The sequence below is a fragment of the Cottoperca gobio genome, chromosome 16 (genome assembly GCF_900634415.1).
Source record: "Cottoperca gobio chromosome 16, fCotGob3.1, whole genome shotgun sequence".
Classification (NCBI taxonomy): Eukaryota; Metazoa; Chordata; class Actinopteri; order Perciformes; family Bovichtidae; genus Cottoperca; species Cottoperca gobio.
This window is the reverse complement of record NC_041370.1, coordinates 9,114,758-9,138,112: the sequence shown is the minus strand read 5'-3', so window position 1 is coordinate 9,138,112 and position 23,355 is coordinate 9,114,758. Positions and strand designations below refer to the sequence as shown.

At 40.6% G+C, this 23,355-nt stretch overlaps 1 protein-coding gene across 2 annotated transcripts; it reads left to right on the top strand.

The window, feature by feature from the left end:
• Positions 1-254: 254 nt before the first annotated feature.
• Positions 255-11,114, top strand: slc2a3b (solute carrier family 2 member 3b). 2 transcript variants are annotated; one of them, XM_029452316.1, is made up of 11 exons: positions 255-311; positions 409-546; positions 3,671-3,775; positions 4,235-4,395; positions 4,816-5,056; positions 5,723-5,885; positions 6,112-6,299; positions 7,635-7,739; positions 7,837-7,938; positions 8,029-8,232; positions 9,148-11,114. In XM_029452316.1, the coding sequence occupies exons 2-11, from the start codon at positions 523-525 to the stop codon at positions 9,388-9,390; spliced, it is 1,536 nt and encodes a 511-aa protein (XP_029308176.1). In that variant the 5' UTR covers positions 255-311; positions 409-522; the 3' UTR covers positions 9,391-11,114. The 2 variants fall into 2 exon arrangements, with proteins under 2 accessions (XP_029308176.1, XP_029308175.1); XM_029452315.1 differs by having other exon boundaries at positions 7,837-8,232.
• The last annotated feature ends 12,241 nt before the right edge of the window (positions 11,115-23,355 follow it).

Genomic DNA, 23,355 nt, shown 5'->3' with positions numbered 1-23,355 from the left:
TTATTTATTTGAAATAAAACCGAGTTGATCAGAACATCATCTGCAGCTCCATCGCACAATGTGAGTTATTAAAGTCTCTGCAGCCCGTTGAGAAGGTGCTGTTTCGATAAAAATGAGCAAAGAGTAATTTAACTTGAAGTTACATCATTCTTTCCCCCTCATTTCATGATCATGGAGAGCAGAAGAGGAGGGTGCATAATGAAGCAGAGGGAGGGGTTTATTGTCATTGCAAGCACTGACACTTCAGTGAGTCAAGCAAAGTGTTTCATTCTGTCTGAGTCCATTACGTCTGTGGTTTATGATCCTTGCTGGTATGAACAATATGATAATTGTACATATTCTTAAAACATGTATTCTTTATTCATTTAATGAATGTCAAATATTGTTCTTGTGTTTGTTTATTTTCAGCTTTCTCTGCTGACTGTGTTGCACAGAGGTGTGTGGACAGGGTCTAAGAAGCTTCAGCCTGTGAAGAAGACTTCTTGTAGTTTTCATCTGAATATCTACCATCAAGCTGCAAAGATGGAGCGGATGCATGACGAGAAGGTAACATGTTCTTACTTCTATTACTTCATGGGTTGCTGGTGTTGTTCTGTGATATTTTATACTATTTAACCTTTAAAAACCTCCACTAATGATACTGCTGGACAGTTTCTGCACATTAAAGTATTCTTCTTGGATACAAACACGTACTTTTAAGCCGTCTGTTATAATTCTCAGCCATCCCTGAGGAAGAGTGCCAGCCATTTTGCCATTGTTTTGTTTTATTATGAGCCCGCTTTGTGCCAACACGTCCTATGAAAATAAGAGTCTTGTACACAAGTCACAGGCTGGCAATTCTGTATATTTCCTTTCTGGCAAGAGCAGCAGATGGGAGTGAGATACGAGCACTTCAGGAGATGACTAAGACAGAGTGGCAAGTTTGAACTTGATTATGTTGTCGTCCCTTGCTTTTATCCGTGTGTTCTTTAGAAAAGGTGGGAAGAGGGAAAAGTACCAGTAAAAAAGTACAGTACAAATATAGGTAATATATAAGAAATATATAAGAATAGGTTGAGCTTATGTTGATAACATGCTGCACAGGAGAGTTAGTGTTATTATGCAAATGATGAGCTTTGCATTTAACCCTTTAGCATTATAGTGAATATCTACAGTGACTGAAAATGTGCCTGCTATCACGTGTCTTTATAAATCTTTTGAAACATGCAATTACATCATTTTCAGGGCTGTTACTCAAGATTTACACATCATGTGTGTTGATGTAACTACCCGCCAAGCCACAATGAACACTGGCGTGCATTTCAACAAGCCTTGTGCAAAATGTATGTACAAAATGAGTGTAACCACATATCTTCTCTTTCGGATATACTGCACTGAGGAGAACAATGTGAGAAGGAACTGCTGCAAAAAGTCACATTTCTGATGAAGACACACAAAACAACATAAAGAGAGAAATAAAACTAAATCTCTAAAACGGCTAAGAGAGAGCTTTTGAATATGAGAGAGCACCAAGATTGCAAAAATAACATGAATGTGGAAGTTGAGTGTCGAAGAAAAGGTGTGTCAATGAAAAGGTGTGTCAATATAGTCTTTCTACTACGGAGAGACGATTAACAGTTGAAACACAGGAGCAGCATGTGGAGTCATTTCTTACTTTTTCTATATCATTATTTAATATTAGAGGGAAAATGAACCAAACATAAGCACATGAAACATTAAGAGAATAAAGCTTAGACACTGAGGTTTAAAACTTCATCTAAACAGCAGCTACGAAAAGTAATCTCTCCATAAGATCCATTTAGTAGCTGTTCTGGAGCTTTCAATCATATCACATGAACTTCATGAGCAGACAGTTTCCTGGCAACTGGCATTGAATTGTTCAAACATCCATATTTTCTGAGCACTTGTACATTTGAGTTGTCAGTATTTGTATGATTGTTGTTTGTGTTTAGCAGGATGTCATACAGTATGTTTGACTTTACATAAGTATATGTATTCTACTACAAAGTACTGTATATTGTAGTATAATGCAGTAGATATTTACACTGCTTGCAAGTATTAAAACGCACACAACTGAACTAGAATGAATACCAACCAACCTCACAACATGCTGATACAACCTCTGAGTCCACCGCATTGAATTCTTCATAAACATATGAGTGTTGCTCAGTGGGCCACTCCCTAATTAGAGACGCTATTATTGCTAGAAGCCTAACAATGCAACCTTTATGCAAATTCTTACTCAACATCTACATGTCTATACCAGAACTACAGTTTATTCTCATCAAATCGCTTCTCAGACTAGAAATAACCTGTTCCAGATTCAAGGTTATCTGATGTGACCTTGTGCCAAAAGTCAAACATGACATTCTGAAGTGTCAGATCACTTCATTTCTTTATCGTGCATTTCTTTTATCACCAGAACTCTGTATTTCCCTTCATGGTGTATGCAGCACTTCCTGTGTGCCGGTCACATATGTGCGTTCAGCTTGTTTCAGTCCTTATTATGAGACGAGGCCTGTGTGTCGTTTCATCCTGACCCGTGTAGTGCTTCACTTGATGGTAACAGCCACAAGCATGAAGTATTTGAAGCACATTTTAGTTGGTTTTGTTTCCAATAAGGAACCTCAAGTTCTCAGTGAATCAGAAAGATAAGATGGCACATCAAATGAAAGAACAGACAGTTTGTTTCAGGGGAGGGAGGCTCTTTGAACTGCACGTTGATTTCAGTTTTTCCACCAATTACCATGCTGTATCGTGACGTTTGAGGAGTCCGTTCATTTATCTGTGCGGACAAAATAAAACATTGGGACAAAGACTCATTGTGACCGTCTATGTGTCTGTTTTAGGTGCGATTACAAATTGTGTAAAACAACGCATTAACTTGACTCATGACTGTTTCACTGATGTTACAGTGTTGCGACAGGGGCGGATTTTGAAAAGACTGGATGATTAAAATGGATTTCCTTTCATTAATGAGCCTGTTTGGACTATTAGACTCTGGATGAAAGTAATAACCTTTGCAAAAGTTCTCAGTAAATTGTTGTATTACAGTAAATGTAAAAGAGACGTAATCACTGGATTAATTGTTGCGTATTTCCCTTTTTGGCAGGGTGCCTCCACATAGTAGACTTGGAACCACAACTTCATTTAAACCAATTACGCCGTTCAGTTCGGCTCGGTTGGACACTTTAATAAAATTGCAAACTTCACTCCCCTACATAACCCTGCCATGTTAGGGATTATTGTCAGATGTATTAGCTTGTTATTATGAGCTAAGCCCACTTTAATTCAAACCCAGCAGGGAAAAAACACTCACAATAGGATTCAGTCTTATTCTCACTGGGTGTCTTTAGCTTCTCAGCTGAGAAATACCTCAGAGCTGCAGATCATGGAGCCTGTGCAGCGTTATAAAACAAACGTCTCTCGCAGCAGTGCAGCAATTTGTTAATGCAGAAAGCTGAAAACAGGGAGGCGGAGCAGATGTAGAGAAAGGCTCATTGTGTGTGTCGTTACCAGTGTCACTATAAACAACAAGAGCTTTGTAGAACCAGGGACAGGCCATGTCCACCACACAAACTGAGTGTGTGATTGTCCATAAACTCCATAAACTCCATCCGCTCATTGTTTTAATCTGTTACATCTCTCATGTCTTTTTCTCTCTTCACAGCCGAAGAAGAAGGTGACCTTTTACCTTCTCTACAGTGTTTTCACAGCAGCCATCGGCTCGCTACAGTTTGGCTACAACACCGGGGTCATCAATGCACCAGAGCAGGTGTGTGTGTGTGTGTGTGTGATGAATTCTTGTAACGTTTAGTGTTTTAATGTTCTATGTCAGCAGGGACAACCATTAAGAGAGAGGGATTAATAATAGATGCAATTCCACACCGTCTCTAATTTTCTGATATTAATATTGCAATAACTAAACTGACACTTTTAAATGCCATTTCTGCAGATCCTTTTAACACTTTCATGTCGTTGTTCTGATGTCATTTTTTGCATAAAGGCCTAAATTAGAGTTGTGGTGCTCGACGTGACGTGAGCACAACATTGTGAAGTGGCAAAACTAAAAGCTATGCTGCCCTCATGTGGATGTGTCAAAAACTCCCAATCAAGCATGAGCTCTGTCACACCTGTTTGACACTTAATGAATTGTTTTGATCTTAAACTAAGACACACACTTATTTCAAAGCAGCCACTTCTAATCCCGCAACTCATTTCTGTGGTTTGACAGAAACTGCGTAGGTTTTTCCAGAATGTGTCGATGGAGCGGTACGGGGAGCCTTTCAGCCCAGGAACCAACACCATACTGTGGAGCTTTGCTGTGGCCATCTTTAGCGTGGGAGGCATGATCGGGTCTTTCTCTGTCGGAGCTGTCGTCACCAAATTTGGCAGGTGGGAACATCAGGAGTAAACAATGTGGTGCAGGAAATGGTTTCATGTACGGTGACGGACAGTAAGTCAACCGAGTCCTTTTCAGGATCATAAATACACTTTTACTTAATGTGACTGATGTCAGCAAAAGGAAAACTAATTCTGTTTTGCTCTCTTTTATTTCCTTTACAACTGAAATAATTAGTGGATTAACAGGAAGTTATTCACATTTGCAGATTTCAGCTTTTCAAATTTGAGGATTTGGCGCTTTTATTTGTCAAATCTGATAGCAAATGAAATATCTTTGGTTTTGGACTGTAAGTCATGAAGACTTCAATATGGAGTCTGGGAAATTGTGTTCATTATTTTTTAATTGTTAAAATAGTCTGCAGTACTCACTCAGTACCATGTCCTTATTTCTGCCTTGTCTCTCTTCACCAGGCGTAAGTCCATGCTGTTATCTAATATCCTGGCTCTAATCGGCGGGGGTCTCATGGGACTGTCGTCTGTGAGTCGATCTTTTGAGATGGTCATTATCGGCCGGTTGATCATTGGCATATTCTGCGGTCTGTGCACGGGATTGACACCCATGTACTTGGGCGAGATCGCTCCCACTGCTGTCCGAGGAGCCTTCGGCACGCTGCACCAGCTGGCTTTGGTTATTGGCATCCTGGTGGCACAGGTATAATGCTGTGATATGGTGATTATATTACTGTGATTATATTATGTTATACAGATATCAGCTTTGCTTGAAAAAATGTCATGCCAATCAATAAGGCGAAGCACAACTCTTCTCCAGTACAAGATTCTTTATTCACCTCAACAAACATTTTCAAAAACTTTTATAAGAGTCTGAGGCTCTTTGTTGTTTTCTAATATAAAGTCCATTGATCAATTATATCACCATAAATACCAAGTACACAAAACAACAACAATATTTTTAGTTAAATTCTTTTTACAACATACTATATTTAAGTGGAAACTAATTAAAAAAAAAAAATACATACATTTTAATATTACAAGCATCTTTTTAGATTCTTTTTTAGCAAATAGATTTTGACCAATCAAATGACTACGAGTTGAATATTCACTTTTTAATACAAAGCAACACATTGTATTCTTTCAACCTAATTCTTCAAATCTCTTCTATCTCCTAATATTTATTCGATTAATAATATAATATGATGAAACTGGGAACAGACACTACTTTGACAAGGCGAGACAGCAGGAAATGTTTGGTGAGGTGTACTGGAGAAGAGCTGTGAAGCTGGTTTTAGTTTGTAGAAACTGAAGCTCACCTCATGTCAGTCCATCAGAAGTACATCATCCCGTTATTGATGTATTTTAGATCTTCGGTCTGGAGTTTCTGCTCGGCTCAGACACTCTGTGGCCTCTGCTGCTGGCTCTCACCATCCTGCCGGCCATCCTGCAGAGCATCCTGCTGCCCTTCTGCCCTGAAAGCCCCCGCTACTTGCTGATTGTCCTCAACCAGGAGGAGGAGGCAAGAAAAGGTCTGTTTTGAGTCATTATGCCAACAAAATGGCAACACCAGGTTATAATGGGACTGAATTTAGAATTGCTCTTGAATTTTTTATGTTCTGCGGATTGAAGCACGGCCTTGTGCTTTATTAAAATTTTACCACATGACATTCAAAGACCCTTCCAGCCTTTCTTTACACCATATTTGCACAATAATGTACTTACTTCTTCTCTATTCATCCATCGTTCCCTCTGTAGTGCTGGTGAGTCTGCGCGGCTGTGAGGATGTGAGCGATGATATTCAGGAGATGAAGGAAGAAGGGATGAAGATGGCCATGGAAAAGAAAGTGACTATCCCCGAACTCTTCCGCTCCCGAAACTACCGTCAACCAATCATCATCGCTATAATTCTCCAGCTCTCTCAGCAGCTGTCTGGCATCAACGCTGTGAGTAAACACTGTATCCTATAACGGAGCACAGTGTTAGGGATATGATTATTAAGTGTCAGTCTGTCATCTCATACATGAATCTTCAAAGGAGCATTCACTCAAATCATACAAATGTTATCTGACAAGCACATGATGAGAGATGCTTCCTGCCTCCAGGCAATGTTCAATTGAGTGGAATAATTTAAGCCACTGAAGGTCAATGGAAGGAGACAAACATGGTGGTATTTGATAGGTATTTTGTTAATAAGGTCATGTCACCCGGCTGACTAAATGTGTTAACGTTCACCGCCCTGACAATCACAGTAAAGCTGCAACAGCCTGCGGCTAAAGGCTGCAACATCGACTAAACTGACAGATATATAACACTCATGACCTAACTCACTCCTCAGCATAGCAGTTAGTAGCTGCCCTAAACAATATTTAATGGATCAAATGACTGCATGTATAGAAAACGAGTCGCTTGTAGAAATAACCCAACTCTGCAGTTCCCTTCAACTCCACGGAGCATTTTAGGGTCTTTCAGCTCACCTTTTTGGTTTTATGGCTGACAACATAGAACGAAAACTATGAAAGTTCGTTTCCAGTAGCTGGATCGTCGGCTCCCCAATTCCAAACCTGAGAGACATCCACTCGAGCCGACACTACAAACTAACATCATGCGACCCCTGACATCCCGTGTTTACCACCCTCCCCTCAGGCAGGCTCAAAACCATATGCACATGGACAACCAGGCTGAGAAACAGTTTTTTCCCCAGAGCCGTGGACACGCTGCTCAACCCATATCCCCCCTCCAAAACAACTAGCACTCAGACCCCAAGTGCAATACTTAACGGCTGCTGTTAATGCAATAAGTGTAATAACTGTCATGAATGCTCTTTTATTTTTTATAATTTTATGGGCCATGTATATACAGTATATATTTACAGTGTATATATATATGCTACTAAGTGAAGTGGATTGTTGCCAAACCAAATTTTGTTGCCTGCCCAGACAAAGTTAGCGACCAGCTGTTGAACATAGTGAGCCAGATATTTCTGTCAGGAGTTGATGGAGACCAAAAACAGAGTGAATATCAGAGTCATGTTTGCAAGCTGGATGTAAACACAGCTCCAAATAAATGCTTACGCTGCTGCATGTCTGCTGCATGTGTGTATTAGCTAATAACACGTGTTATTGATTGCTGGTGTTTAAAGCTGGTTGCTCTGCCCCCAAGTGGCCAAAACAAAATCAATGAATGTAGGTTTAATGTAATGTCATTTAAAAAACTACACTCATTTTATTTACTGAAATAAATGGTTACCCATAATAGTAACTCTTTTTCTCCCCTTGTAGGTGTTTTATTATTCTACAGGTATATTTGATACAGCTGGTGTTACTGAACCCATCTACGCCACGATAGGAGCTGGAGTTGTCAACACTATTTTTACTGTTGTCTCTGTAAGTGTCTGACTGCATTTGGTGTCTCAATAAAATAAATGTTTTACAATTATTGGATTATTAAATCACTACAACCTTTACTTGTTTTTGAATCCAGCTCTTCCTGGTTGAACGGGCGGGGCGAAGGACTTTGCATCTGATTGGTCTGGGTGGAATGGCTATCTTTGCCCTCATTATGACGATCTCACTTTCTTTGGTGGTGAGTGATGTTCGCATGATTACGCTTGTCCTGTACGCTTACAAACATACAAATCTTGTACTCATTCTCTTTGTTTCTCACTCTGAGCAGAAGGACAACCCGTCCCTGAGCTACCTGGCCATCGTGGCTGTGTTTGGCTTTGTTGCCAGTTTTGAGATGGGTCCAGGTCCCATCCCCTGGTTCATCGTGGCTGAGCTCTTCTCCCAGGGGCCCCGACCTGCTGCCATGGCCGTCTCTGGTTTCTCCAACTGGACCGCCAACTTCCTGGTGGGGCTGGGTTTCCCTAAACTGGAGGTATGGACAACATTTACTTCTTCAATTGTATTAGCGTCAAAATATACTTAAAATAGGTCCTCAGAAGGTAAAAGTATTCATTATGCAGAATAATATGCATTATTGGATTATAATTAGGAATACATCAGTGTTTCTTTATACACAGCTGTATCTTAACCTACAATAATATAGTATTTGATTTTTTAATAATTATTAGTTGATTTTATGGGTGCTGGAATAAATCTATTCGTGCAAGAATCGAGATTCGTATCTTTTAAGATTCTGAATTGATTAATAACTTTGATTCCACCGCACGCCACCGTTGTCGCCGCGAGTCGAGCCCGGACAGCTGACAGCGTGGCCCGAGGCTGCTCCAGCAGAGCAGAGCTCTCCATCTGCTCCCCAGCGGTGTCCTGCCTCTACTCTAGTTCTGTCAGACAGATATAAAAAAAATGTAAAAGCTAAAATGGGTTGCCAAATATTTCTGATAACAGGCTGCATTTTTTTTGTATAACTTGAACTTGTTCAGGTCACTGAAAATACCAAAGTACCAAAAACTTTTGAGAAAAAAGTGTTTAGCAGGAATGAATGTTACGTACTGAATCCAGAATTCATTTTGAATTGGGAATCGAATTTGAATTGAATCATGAGATACCAAAAGATTCACACCCTTACTGATCTATATGTTCTATTAAACATCTGAATCTGCAAATTGACTTGTAAAAAGTTCAATATTTCCCGCTGAGATGTAGTAGAGTAAAAGTATAAAGTAGCAGAAAATCTAAATACTCAAGTAAAGTACAAGTACTTCGAAATTGTACTTAAGTACTTGAGTAAATGTAGACTACTTAGTTACTTTCCACAAACTCTTCAGAAGTACAAGCAGTATGCGTTCTGTCATGAAGTTACAATCATCTCTCTTTTCTCTTCTCTCAGGAACTTTGTGGCCCTTACGTCTTTATCATCTTCGCGGTCTTCCTCGTCCTGTTCTTCATCTTCACCTACCTGCGAGTCCCTGAGACCAGAGGACGGACCTTTGATGAAATTGCTCAGGGATTCGCTTCCAGTGCAGGGAAACCCTCCCCGGTGCCTGAGCCGATGTCCGTCGGCCTGACGGAGGGCAAAGAAGCTCCTCCCATGTCCCCCACAGACAAGGTTCCCATGGTGAATCTTCCTTAGAGAGAAGAATAAATTGGGGGGGGGGGGGAAGTTATAATTTTTAACACATAAATGGTGAAAGAGCAGCAGGGTGTGTTTAGAAATCAACTAAATGCAGCATTAAAGATTCCCCAGGCACACACATACTAACATAATTGATAGAATTCCCTGTAATCCTGCTTTAAACATGGGCCAAATTTAACTGAATGACCAGTACTTAATAATTGTTGACATTCCTACTGCCAGCTCCACGCATACTGCCATATAAGAGGATCAACATATGTTCAGTGTTAAGTCCCAGGTCTTCAACTACCCTCAGTGTTAAAAGGTTGTGGGATTTGGGGGGTGGTGGTGGGGGTTTAAGTATTGAGGTCAAGCTTGAAAAGCCAGTTTTGAATCCTGGTAGTTTGACCCAAAAAAGAAAGACCGACTTGCTGTCCTGTCTGTCTGCCTGATGTGCCTTGCTGCCTGGGGGAGGGAGCCATGTTGTCTTGACGAAACAGAATAAATACAGAAGGTGCTTTAGCAGCCGCTCTCCCTTCAGGTTCACAAAAAAGCACGGACTATACACTTAGATTAAAAACATTTAAGCATGAAGCAGATAAGAAATATCTCTTCTCATCCTGTAGCACAACATCCCCTGAGGGTAGAGGATGTTTGTGTTTTTGTGTTGTAATCATAGAAATAAATAGGACAGTTCTGTAAATGAGTACTGTCTGTATCAAATATATTGTTTTTATGAGAATGAGGTGTAGTCTAGCACTGCCAGGCCTTAAAAGAAAGTCTCTAATAAGCTTTCTGCTTATAAAAACACATCCTAACCTCTTGTGTTCTATGATTTCATTGCAGAGACAAGCCAGGATGTTGTAGTGCAGTTGTTTACAGTATGCATTACAGCAGTTGGATACAAAAACTCAGGTGGCTAATTGTGTTGTGCTTCGCTTCTAACTGTCACATAGAAAATACATTTAGCTTCACTGTTACATCAAATCAAAAGGGCTCGGCAGTGTTAAACAGTCCTTTAAGGTTGATGTATTCCAGCATTGTACTGAAACACATTCAAGTCTACTGATAATAACAACAAATATCTCAAATCGAACAAGATATTAGCTACGTGGGATAGTGATGTTGAATAAAAACACTAAATTAATCCTATTTATTTCAGTAGTTGCCTTATCGAATGTTTTTGTTTCCAATTGTCTGAAATCATGTGTATATATTGTAGAATCTCCAGTTACTGAATCATGAGCAACTATTACAGCACAGTATACATGCTTATAAATGTCGTGTCAATGTGTGTACAGCTTCATCTTCTTCTTGGATGTCCGCACACTCGTATGGAAGCACCTTTCAATGTTTGAGCTTAGCAGCATTTTTATTTGCACTTTTGCAGTCGGACTACTTTCTAATGATTGTTTATTATGTGTATATGTGGCTCTCTGTAAATATACTGTATGTGATAGGATGTGTATGGTGTTTGGTCATTTGTGCCTCAAAATCCTGTTTTACTTATTGTTACATCCACTGATTTCTCTTTGCACTGTTACTATGGTGAATGTCACTATGTTGTTTAGTGGTAAACAGTGACGACGGTTGTATGAGCGTGAGAGTCACAAAAGAGATGACCAATGACAGTTTTTCTATCCTAATGTACTGTTCTCTGTAATAATATTAGTGACACTTGCTTTGAGAAACTAAAAAGGAAATAAAGTTGTCCTTCTTTTAAGGGAATGTCTTGGATTGAGCATAAACAGCTTCTTTTTTTTTTCTGTCTGTGATGCCACGAGTCAAACAATGAATGTTTCATGTAATCGCAGTCTCTGTGTGATTGTGACATCTACACTTTCTTTTCTGCACCGAGACAAAACCTCAGTCAGCGGCGGCGTTATTTACTGTGGAGCTAAGAAGCTCTCTGAAACACTGAAATAAAGCCATGAGTTGAAAAGGAGAGTTCAGTTTCTCTCTGCGGCTGCTGCTGCTGCTGCTGCTGAACAGTTTGGTTTAAGAAGAAATGTATTCATAGTAGTGATGACGTTTTAGGAGTGCAGTGCGTGAGGAGTTATGGGATCACACTGTTTCAAAAGCCAAAACAGAACACATGTAGAGACGCGAGAGAATAATTACCTCAAAGAGGAATTCCCCTGAAAATGTACTTTAAAATTGCTGCTCTAAAGAAAACATTCTTCTAAAATTACAGGCTGTTGTTTTATGAGTGTAGTCGTCAGTGAGTTATTGGTGATTTCATTTTTTTTTAGGAAGGAGACTAAAAAACATTAGGGCTGCCTGCAACTAATACATATTTTCTTCTTGCTTACATTATTATTATTATTATTTTCTCAATTAAACGATTAATAATTTGGTCACAAGTTTCGAGGGCACATGGTCAAACCAACTTATTCAGTTTACTAGAGCTGCTACAATGAAGTTGACTAATCGATTAGTTGATCGACAGAAAAAATAATCACTATTTTGAAAATGTCTTATATATTTGGGTTCTGGACTGACAAAACAAGACATTTAAAGACATCACGTTGGACTTTTTACACTATTTTCTGACATTTTATATGACATTGGAGTAATCTAGAAAATAATGGGCAAATGAATTGATAATGAAAATAAGTGTTAGTTGCAGCTCTACAGTTTACTATCCCAGAAGACTAAGAGAAGCAGAACATATTCACATTTAAGGAAACTGGAACCAATGATATTTGTCTAAAATGTAATTAAGTTAATCGATCGATCAAAAGTTAATGATGAACCGATTAATCAACTAATCGTTTCAGCTCTAAATAAAAACAAAGACGTTTTATATAAACTGGCACAGGGAATAAGTTATTGCTGAACAAACTGAAAATGGATTAAGAAGTTTTAATTCCACGCCTAATGACAGGAGGACCGGCCTGATCCATTTCCCTCTTAATTAACCTCTCGGAGCAAAGAGCCTTTGGTGAAGGGCCCCCGGCTGGCTGGGAATGGGGCCATCTAACTGTGTCAAGCCAATAGGCAACATCTCCCTACAAAAGTCTACTGAAGTCTTACTCAATGCAGTGAACTGGGGCATGAAAGCCCATCAACAAGCAGCAGTACTGCGGCCTGACCAGCGAGTGGCATGCATGAGCCAGAGGGGTGTTCAACTCTGTGTGTGTGTGTGTGTGTGTGTGTGTGTGTGTGTGTGTGTGTGTGTGTGTGTGTGTGTGTGTGTGTGTGTGTGTGTGTGTGTGTGTGTGTCTAGATACTGTCTGGATGAGCAATCCTGTGTGACGAGGAGTGTGTCTGAGAGACGGAGGGGTGAGGAGGAGGAGGAGGGTGTTAGAAAGAGGGAGGATGGAGAGCATCCAAAAATGTGTCTAAATTATATTCATTTTCCATAAAAGGTAGAACTGTGAGAGATCAAGAAAAGAAAAAAAGGGAAAAGAAGTTGGGCACTCTCACATGCCACAGCTTGAAAAATGCAAGTTAGCACAGTGTCCAGACATTTGAGGGATGCCACAGTTTGAGGCGCAGTCTGCCAGCCGGCCTTGCTGAGATGTGTGAGAGGCATTTGGAGAAGAGCTGGAACTGATGCCGTTAGACATGTCTAGACAGTTGTTTCAGAGACTGGACAAACTTGTTTATTAATTTTTCCACCTCCGTCTCCCTCTGTCACTTTCTCTTGTTGACTCTCCCTTGCTCTCTCTCTCTCTCTCTCTCTCTCTCTCTCTCTCTCTCTCTCTCTCTGTCTTTGTTTTTCTCAAATATAAAAAAAACCTCTCCCACTCTCCTCCTCTCACTCTTTCTCATCTCTTTCTCTCCCCCCGTTTCTCTGACAACAGTGTTTTGTTTACTTCTCTTTTGGCAGTGTGCTTATTGTATGTGCTGCTCTGTAAATATTTTTCGCCTTTCCTCATCCATCCTCCCCCCTCTCTTTCTCTCTCTCTCTCTCTCTCTTACTTAGATAAAGGGAGCAAACAGACTCCACCTCCTCTCTCACCCCCCTCTCCCTCTCTCTCCCTCCCTCACTCAGTCACACACGCTCACTCTATCTCCTTCTTTCATGCTCTCTCCCTCCCTCTCTCTCTGTCAGTGTCATTCTGTAGTGGAGATGTGGAGTGTCTTTCTGTCTCTCTGTCTGTTTTTCCAGCCTAACTCAGCTGAGGACGGTAAGAACTAAACTTTTACTTGATTTTAAATTGCATGCGTGTGTGTTTACGCGAGTGTAGGAGTGTATGGAGAGTTTGCACAGCTCTCCCATCATGTGCTCATAATGAGCCCACAAGTGAAGGATGGACACTTGGTATGCTTCTGTAATAGCGCTCTAAGAATGTGGCTCTCTGAGAATGCTTGGCACTTTTACAATCTGTGAAACTGTGGCACATAAGGCCATAACACCACAAGAAAGTCTGATTAATTCTCAATTAATTCTTCCAGCTTGGGACCCTCTGAATAATTACCACCTTTCCCTCTCTTGCTTACACAGCCCTGTGTGCGTTAGTTTTGTGTGTTGTGTCTGAGTGCATCTGTGTGTATGCATATGTATATGCAGATGCTTCTGTGTGCCACTGTGGCAGCACATCAGATAGGACTTTGTTGGCATGGAAGTGCCAGGTGCGTGACGGAGCCTATCAAGCTCACGCAACAAAAGAATATGGAAATGAGGTGGGAGACAAATGAATAATAACTTGCATAACCCTTTGCTCTTTGCCTATGTATGTGACAACCCCCCAGCCCCTGTGCCACTCATGATCTCACGGATGTGACAGCCAGAGACCCCTGCCCCCTCTTCAGTACTGTTATCAGTGCCCCTTGTATCTCCACAATCGCCTCAATGAATGTGTCCGCTCTGAACTCTAACTTTGTCTATATACATGGAAATATTAGATGTCTTAAAAAGTGCAGGAGCGAGTGAGCAAGTCAGTGATAAAGAGAGAAAAACTGAATCAACTCCATCTATGAAGTGTTCTTTCAGATAAGAGTCGGCTGAACCTCACATTCATTTGATGACTCAAACGGAAACCTTCAAATGCCTGTGTGTGTGTGTGTGCGTGTATCTTTACAAATGTTTGAGTGTGTATTCTTATAGGTGCGTCTGCCTATACATAGCTATTGCTCCTACATCCTGTCCCCAACACTTGAGAGGGTTTCAGCAGTCAGCACGCAAATTACTTTCAAATGATCTGGCTGCACGTTGGAAAGAGCTGCACCTGTTCACGCTCATCTCCCATCGGCTTCAGTTTACTGCGAGGTGTGTGTCAGTTATAGTCTATAACAGAGGTAACTTATATGTCAGCCTCATGCCACAGATTTGAGCTGTGTTTGTAACAGATGGCCTGGACTAAGATGAGACAGAATGATAAGAGAGGGAGAGAGGCTGCACTGTGGCCTACTGACTCCGTTTGTGTAATTGAAATAAAGCTCTTTATAATACAGTATTAACCCAATAGCATAAACGTCCGTCCATATAAATCCACATAAATTGAAACATCTAGTTATGTCACGAAGGGAGGATTTGGCGTCTGCCTCAGTTTTGATTGTAGTGCGTGTCTGTCTGGTCTGGCTAACTGATACGTTTACTCTCTGTCTTTATAGTATTTATTGCCTGTCTACTGCTTTTGAAATATATCTATGTATCCACCACAAACAACCTCTATTCTTGTCTGCTTTTACGACAAACCATTAAAAAGTGTAATTTTTTAGCCTTCATTTCTTGCCGTTAAGTGTATAAAAGCTGGTTTTCTGCCTCTTTGCATGCAGACAAACTACAGAGCGTGTGAGTGACAGGGTGTTTGATTTATCACTCTCACTAGCTGCCTGTGTAAGTGTTGATGCGTTCGCCCACATGCATTGTTGATATGAAGTACTGATGTGAAGCCACATGGCGGACCTCTAAATTGTTGGATCCGTGTCTAGGATTGCGTGTTCACATTGGATTGACACACTACTCTTAAAGGAAGGTCTGTGCAGGAGGCACACCTGATGCCCCTCCAGCTCTTCCTGTTATGGATGAGTGGTGATGTTCACTGAGCTATGCATATCCTCAAATTAACCTTGTATCATTAGAGGAGCTTATGTCATGCCCTGAAAAGGAAATCAAATCTGATTTCCGCAACAGGCTGCACAAACTGTAAACTTAAATGTTTACCAGTAACAAGACTGCTTAAAATGTGGATTACTTTCTCTGTATAAAAATCCAATCAGGTGGGGAAAGTTTCGCAGTTGGTGGCAAGTAACTAAATATTCCAGTAGTAGGATTTAGAGTATTTCCCTTTTACAATATGTAATACTTTTACTCTACATTTCAGAGGGGATTTTGTCAGATGAATCCACTACATTTATCTGACAGCTATAGCATTTTAATGTTCAGATTTTACATAAAAGACATATGATGAGTTTATAAAATACAATGTGTTGCTATGAGACCAATGGCTTCCAGTGCTGTGCAAAGATACTTATAAATGAACCCACTCTTTACTTAGGCCCCACTCATTGCAACGGTAATTACATAATAAGTAACGTTAAGCAGCGAAACAAAGTGCTGCCTTACGTTACTCGTTACTTCACTCCCGTTACTCTTCCCAGCACTGCCAAATGTGCCTTAAAAAAAGAATAACGTCTTATTTAACAACAATGTACAAATAGAAAACAAGACATAAACCCAGAACATCGTTTGTATTCAACACATGTTAAAAAAACAAGACATTTTGAACAGTTTGAAGGGATTCACTTACCATCCAGCAGCTAGCTTAGTGAGGTGACTGCTCCCCAAGAGTCCCGACCTCAGCTTCGCGGTTACATCCTTCAACTTTAAACCAAACTTTGTATGTGACTTCCGTAAGTAGCCATACCGTGGCTAACGTCAGTATGTAAGCTTGGATCACATAACATGTGAACAAGTCAACGTTGTAGTTACCGGGAGTCGCATTTCTCCTGTTTTGGTAGAAGCTATAACCGCCTCCACCGCCAGCGCCAAACTAGCACTCCCGGACCCGTCTATCACCTGAAGGCAGAGAGACCAAACTGGTAAAAACTGCCATCTAACTCCCGGTAAAACAAACCGACGAGAAGTAAAAGTAACGTAGCGTTGAGATAAGTAATTATAATTTAATTCTGAAATACAAATTGTAATCCTCTATGCTACTAATTACTGGAAAAAGTAATCACATTACTGTAGCCGTTACTTTTAAAATAACATATATTTTAAACAATATCTTTAATTATAACATAAGTCTTCAGGTAATTTAGTAGCCTACATTATTCCTATAGACAAATACTTAGAACAAAAGAAACAAAGGTTATAGTTCCATGAATATAACCAATTCAATTTAAAAATATGAACATAGCTATAGCCTAATATTTAAGTTTTGTTTGTTTTTTGTTACAGGTTTGTTCCAATGACTGATTAATGAATATTAATAACAAATAGTTTTCTTTAATAAAAAATATATTTAAAAAAATAAAATATGCCTAAAACATTGTACACACTGAATAAACAAATGTTCTAGTGTCAACACTGGTGGTGTATGTTTCAGATATCCATTGCTAGCAGTTCCACTTTCCCTCAAAACTTCTTTGATGGTTTTTATTTAAATAACTCTTATAGGCCTAAAGAGGTAAAATTACCTAATAGTTCATAAAAATATCAAAGACCCAAAACTGCTATTTAGGTATTAATCCGTTTTAATGATACGACGCTAGCCCAACTGATAATGTCAATGTTGACAACAATATTTGGAAGGTAAAAATAAATCTGATAACAATATACTGGCTGCTAGTATTTAAAAATAAATAAATACAAACATGTAACATGTAAGTATTATTTTGTTTTTATTAAAATCAACCTGTCAGTGCACATTATGTAATGAAGAAATGAAATGACCTCAAACCCGCTTCGGCTGTATAAACTTCCAGCAATGTTGATATTCTCACTTTAAGGTCATCCGGACCATCTTTCCTGCCGTCATTTGATTCTGGCTTTAACTGGATATCAATTAGGCAGATTACTATCCATGGTCCTGGGTGTAGTAAGCCGCCTTTTCAGGACATGATGAATTAGAGAAAGTGTGATAAGAAAATAAATGGCATGCTTGTCACAGTGGGAGTGCAGCAGGATGGATGCCACTAACAGCCCTGAAAAGCTTCCTGTTCTTGTCCCTCCTGCCTGAATGTGCACCGAGCTGCAGAAAGAGAGAAATCACATACTGGTGTTGAAGTGGAGGAAGCAGCATCCCCATCATTGACACTGCAACACTACACTGTGACCAGGCGTTATTTTTTGCAGTGTTTTTGAGTGCAATTTTTTAAAGCAACATAATTTTCTATGGCTGTTGAGAGCTCTTTAATTCCTCAAATGAATCACATATATATCTGACATTTGAGATATGAGAGGTCGAAGCCGTCAAGCGGCTGCCTGCCAAGAGTCTCTGCTTTGAGTCAGTCAGTGTGGAGGCCGATAGTGTCACAGACAATACGCCTGTGCGGACAAGCAATGAGTTGGAAGCAAAATGTAATTGAAAGATGAACATGTGGTATGGACTGCTGTGACAGAGGAATGTAGTTTTGCGTTTTGAATTTCACATTAAAGCTGCACTTGGCAGTCTGCATGTTGGCATCGACTAAACAGCGTGAGAGCAAAGTTTGACTGTTGAAGGCTTCACTATTTAGAAATGACACAATGAGATTACAGTAAACTGAGCTCCTCAGATTTACATTCCTTCTTCTTAGTGGCTGTTGAGGGTGGGGATGGTGATGAAAATATGTTTGTAGAAGGTTATTTCTCTGATAAGTAAGTCAAGATTTCTTTTGATGGAGAATTCAGTCCTGTTTAGAAGCAACTTTTGTGCTTTGATCTTAAGTTTTTATTCTATATTTCTGCTTTGGACACATGACTCTCATCCAGCGAACATTTAAGTAGGGGGAGGGACAAACTTCTCTCCTCCAGCACCTTTCAGGAGTATTTTCCCACAGTGTTTATTGGGTCTCATTAAATTCAAATTCTTTCTTGACAAATCCAAGCATTCCTAGGCCTAAAATACACAACCAAAATGTGTCGGAAACTGTTTTCCTCTGATCAAAGAAGAAGAGGAGAGTGATGTCTAGGAATATACCTTAACAGGTTAAAAAAAACAATTTTAGGTTATTTTATGAAATACGCTTATTCACAGAGATGAGAAGATTGATACCACTCTCATGTCCGTATGGTAAATATAAAACCACAACTTAGCTTAGCATAAAGCCTGGAAACAGGACTCTACATCTGCATACTACATCCTTTAAAGCTCACTAATCAACATTTTGTGTCTACTTTTTGAGAAGATTGTCCTACTCTGGACAGAGCCAGGCTAGCTGTTTCCTCCCGTTTCCAGTCGTTATGCTAAGCTAAGCTGACGAGTGCAGGCGGTAGCTTCTTATTTACCCGACAGACATGAGAGTGGTATCGATCTTCTCCTCTAAAGACACCCGTCTTACTCTTCAGAACTGCTTCTCAGACGATCCAATAGCTTCAGAAACCCCCTCCTAAAATGGGTTTGAACTTTCAAGCTTTCTTTTGTCATATGTTATTATGAAACCATTTATTTTACTTTTTGTGTGTACAACCGAGTGCAACACTATCAAGGAGAGTCTATCTAAAATCCCCCCCACCCCCCACCATGACCTTTCACCTTTTCACCTTTCACCTTTTCCTTCAGGGTAGCCATTCGTAACAACGAGGTCAGACAACACCTCATATGAACTAATTATTTTCTAGTATAACTCGGAAAACTCGTAGCAAGAGAGTGAATAAGCGGATTTCCCAAAATGTCAAACTATTCCTTTAAGATGTAGTTTCCCAGAACTCCCCCCCCCCCCCCTGAAGGTAAGTTACCAGTGTTATTTTTTCAAACGTCTTGTAATCAAAGAAGAGATTCAGTTTTGGGGAAATGTCCTCCTACCTGTGCCTGTTGCTGCTTGTTAGAGCGACTCATTGCAGACGTTGCTCTGTCATCTAACCTGGCTTAAGTGCTGTTTGTTGCAGCTGCACTTTCATTCAGCTTAACCACTAAAGAATTTTTGATAACTCCCTTTGACATGTGCATGCTTATTTCTGGAATCGCGTTAATCCCCCTCTTTCCTCACTCCTCCACCCTCCACCCTCCACCCTCCTGCTCCCTCTCTGTCTTGGCGTATCATTCTCTCGCTGTGGTTGTTTGTAATGATGGTTTGGTTTAGGCCTTGTCCTTGACTGACTGTCCGTGGGTGGGAGCATCTGGAGCATATAAAAAATGGGTGGAGACGGGAGGATGAGTGGACTAAAGACAAAACACGTCCTGACCGCTGCAAAGAAACACTTACCAGCACTGTGGGAATTGTTGGTGTGTCCATGTGTGTGTTCCTGTTAACTGTGAGCTCAGTGACTGTGTTCTCTTTGCAGGTGCATTTACTTTGGTGTTCGGCATATTACACCCTCACACCCTACTAGCCTGGGTTAATATTAACAATTGTTTGCTGGGTGTCAGGCGGGCTCTTTTGCCTGGAAAATGTGCAGTAATGTAGCATACATGCGTCGTCAAAGAGGCGTGACATGAACAGCAGCACTACACTTAGCGCTGGAGAGTGTCGGTGCATGCATGGCAACACAGAGAAGCAAAATGTTGGGCAAAGAGAAATGGATGGAGAGAGGGTCACTCAACTGAAGTGAGCACTCCAGCGGCGGAGAGGGGCCAGTCATGAACTAATGCAGGTCACCTCTGCACAATAGAAGAGAGCATTTACACCCACGCCGCAAACAGAGAGGCGGAAAGTGTGAAAGAAGCACATTCATATGCACAAACACAATCCTATCATCCTCTTCTCATTCCTCTCCCATAATTTTTTATTTTTTCATTCTATTGTTCACTCTTTTTCTCTCTCCGAGTATCAAAACCTTTCCGCAAACAAACAGCAGTTCTATCATCAATAATGGAGCAGAGCGTATCTCCTTATTTAACGTACAGAGATGCCTACCCTGCTGTCACTTTTTAGATGAATAATACACACATGCAGAAAGGGCGGAGATGAAAGGGACAAGCGACAAGATGGAGGTAGAGAAAGGGGAAAGGTATTGAGTAGAGTGAGTAAAAGACCAGAGTGGAGCTGGAAGACCTGAGAGACGCCGTGCATTAACACAGCACTCAAGTCCAGATTGCAGACTCAGCACTTCTCCAAACTGTCAGGAACAAACTTTGAGTGTCTCGGCCCTCAGATGGACCAATGACAGAGAGGCTGTAGCGCAGTTGTTGTTTGACTGAGAGTTAAATAAAGGGGCTTTTACTGCCAAGTGGACTTGCCAGGAAATGTCCCCTCTCTTTTGTTCAAGCTTTTCTCGCGCACACACAAGATCCGGTCATGATGCCTCAGCTCAAGCTAATCCCTGAAAGGTGTGTGTGAGACGGCACTCTAACGCTTATCCTAGGATGTCGAGGTGAATTATTCAACATGCTAATGTCACGCAATGAGACACGCATCGGAACATTCCTCCATGTAATCCTCATGTACAGGTTTGTTGCAGAAAGAACAAAGGCAACGTGAGGACCCGGGGTCCCCAAGGCCTCGCGACGAGAAGCTAAACAGTAGAGGCATAAATATTAATGTCAAAATAGTTTGCTGTATATTATTTATGCATGACTCTGCCCCGAAGCCGAGGGTTAATTGAATTTGGAATGACACGTTTGCAGCATTTGCGTGTGTGTGTGGGTGGGTGTTGTTATCTGATATAAATAGGATGCTGCTTAATGAGGTCAGAATGCATGATATATGAGCGTTTGCGTTTCCTACATGACATGTTTGTTCATATAAAGATCATTTATTATTTTGACAAATGGAGGTGTATTCATGACAAGAGTCAGAGATCTTGGAAAGCTAATCAATACCTGTTTCCATGTCATCACACATACTAATAGGTGTTTCTATTGTATTGTCCACCCCATTTATACTAATGAGGTTTGGTTAAATAACAGAAACACCTCTCTTTATAATGAAATACAGTTCAGACATCCTCCCTAATAAACTGGCAATTGAGTGTAATATTCTGTTACAGATGCATCTCCAGACAAAGCAGGAAAGGTGTGCGTCACTAATGGAAGTCACCATTCTTCTGTAAGGCTTTAGGCGTCCTGTCTTGGTGGATTTAGTGTTCGCCCTGTTTCTGATTTCATCCTGATCAGCTCTGCAATTCAAGCCGCCAAGCTGTCCAGACATACGCTGCACTAAGAACTATTTATTCCGATGCTTGTGGCTGCATATAATCCTTAGCTGCCACAGTCCATTTGTATTATTTTTCTTGATGCAATTCAAATCACTCCAAAATCCTGGAGGACCTCAACGGAAAATGTGTGAATTTAGCAAGATTGACATAAAGACAAGCTAGTGGGTGAAAACAGATAGACAGACTGGAGAGGAGGGAGAGGGGGGGGGGGGGGGGGGCTTGTAAAAGGCAAAAAAAAAGAGGAGGGAAATGAAGGATTTGAGGACAGATTTGCAGGGTCTCCATCTGTGAGTATAATCCTAAAAAATATATGTTTACAGCACAGTCAGAGAACAGAGAGGTTTGTGGTTTATGTCATAAACCACAAATGTTTCTTGTTATTTGTTTGATTTAGTAAGAAGACTGAGGAATTCTGTGTGTGTGTGTGTGTGTGTGTGTGTGTGTGTGTATGTGTGTGTGTGTGTGTGTGTGTGTGTGTGTGTGTGTGTGTTCACAAGCCTGTACACCTGAGAATTTTCTTGGAAAAAAAGTGAGTCACGGGTGCTTTGGTGAAACAGGGTACCTTTTCAAAATCCATCCTGTGTGTGATGATGTAGATAATATATTTCGCTCGCTCTTTGTCCACTTGTCAGAAAGATAAAAAGAACGGCTTCTTTTCTCTCTGGTGAACGATTGTGTGCGATTGTGTGACATGAAATGGAAACGAAAGCATAAAAATTGTATGACAACAATGAGAAAGCGGATGGCTGCTGCCTTTAACAATGCTCTGTGTGTGTGTGTGTGTGTGTGTGTGTGTGTGTGTGTGTGTGTGTGTGTGTGTGTGTGTGTGTGTGTGTGTGTGTGTGTGTGTGCAGGCTTTAGGTGATTAATGCTGTGCTTGATGAAATCAGGCATCCAAACCTCAAGTCTGCTGTTTTTGCCACCTCTGTGTACACGACAAACTTTGGCCCTCGTTCAATCGGCTGCTCCTCAACAGTACTGGCGCAGACTGTGCCAGACTGAAGGAACGGCAGACACCACAGTTTTGAAATACTAATGGAAAATTCAAGGGCTTCAGTGTTGTGTGGGAAGCTGCCATGTGTCAGCACGCAGCACTCAGCATTAAAGCCCCTCTGTGTGTTTGTGTGTGTGTCATTTCCTTGCCAGCTTGCTTTTTAAGGCACTTAAACCTAAAAGCAAATTATGGGAAAATACACTACAACATAAAGTCTATTCTCGTGCTTTCACTCTCGATCACTGGAAATGAACGACTGTCTGTTAAAACATGAAACAAAAGGGAAACCAACACTGAACATATCGCTCACCACAAAACAATAAAGGTTCCCTTTGGGCCAAACTGCAAGAAGCATCAGCGTGCTATTTTTGAACTAAATGTGACAGTAACTGTTATGGCCTTTTAAAGTAGGAAAATCTGACCTTTAATCATGATGACCTATCAGGTCAATCAGTTACATTTTTTAAACACCAGAACATTGTGCCAAAACGCATCATCACTCAGAATCAGTTATTAGCTGTGACAGATGCACACAGTTGGAGCACTCCCTGATTTATTGCGAGAGGGAGACAACCAACCTAGACCTTTTCCCCCGCCCTAACCTTGACAACTACTTGTGGTATTAAAAAAAAGTATAAAAGACTGTTTGATTGTAAAGGCTCCCCTTGAACAATAATACCTCACAAAGTTAATCTCAACTTCAGCTTCACTGCAGCACATTACATTACAGTTCACATCCAAGTGTCAGCTCTTGATGGCATCACAGAATTCAAGGTGATTCCAGCCTTGAGAGAAT

Excerpts from the sequence above, each read along its gene's own strand:
- slc2a3b (XM_029452315.1), top strand. The coding sequence starts at position 523 with ATGGAGCGGATGCATGACGAGAAG. Across the intron at positions 3,776-4,234 it reads TCATCAATGCACCAGAGCAG|AAACTGCGTAGGTTTTTCCA; the intron begins GTGTGTGTGTGT and ends GTGGTTTGACAG. Across the intron at positions 8,233-9,147 it reads TGGGTTTCCCTAAACTGGAG|GAACTTTGTGGCCCTTACGT; the intron begins GTATGGACAACA and ends CTCTTCTCTCAG.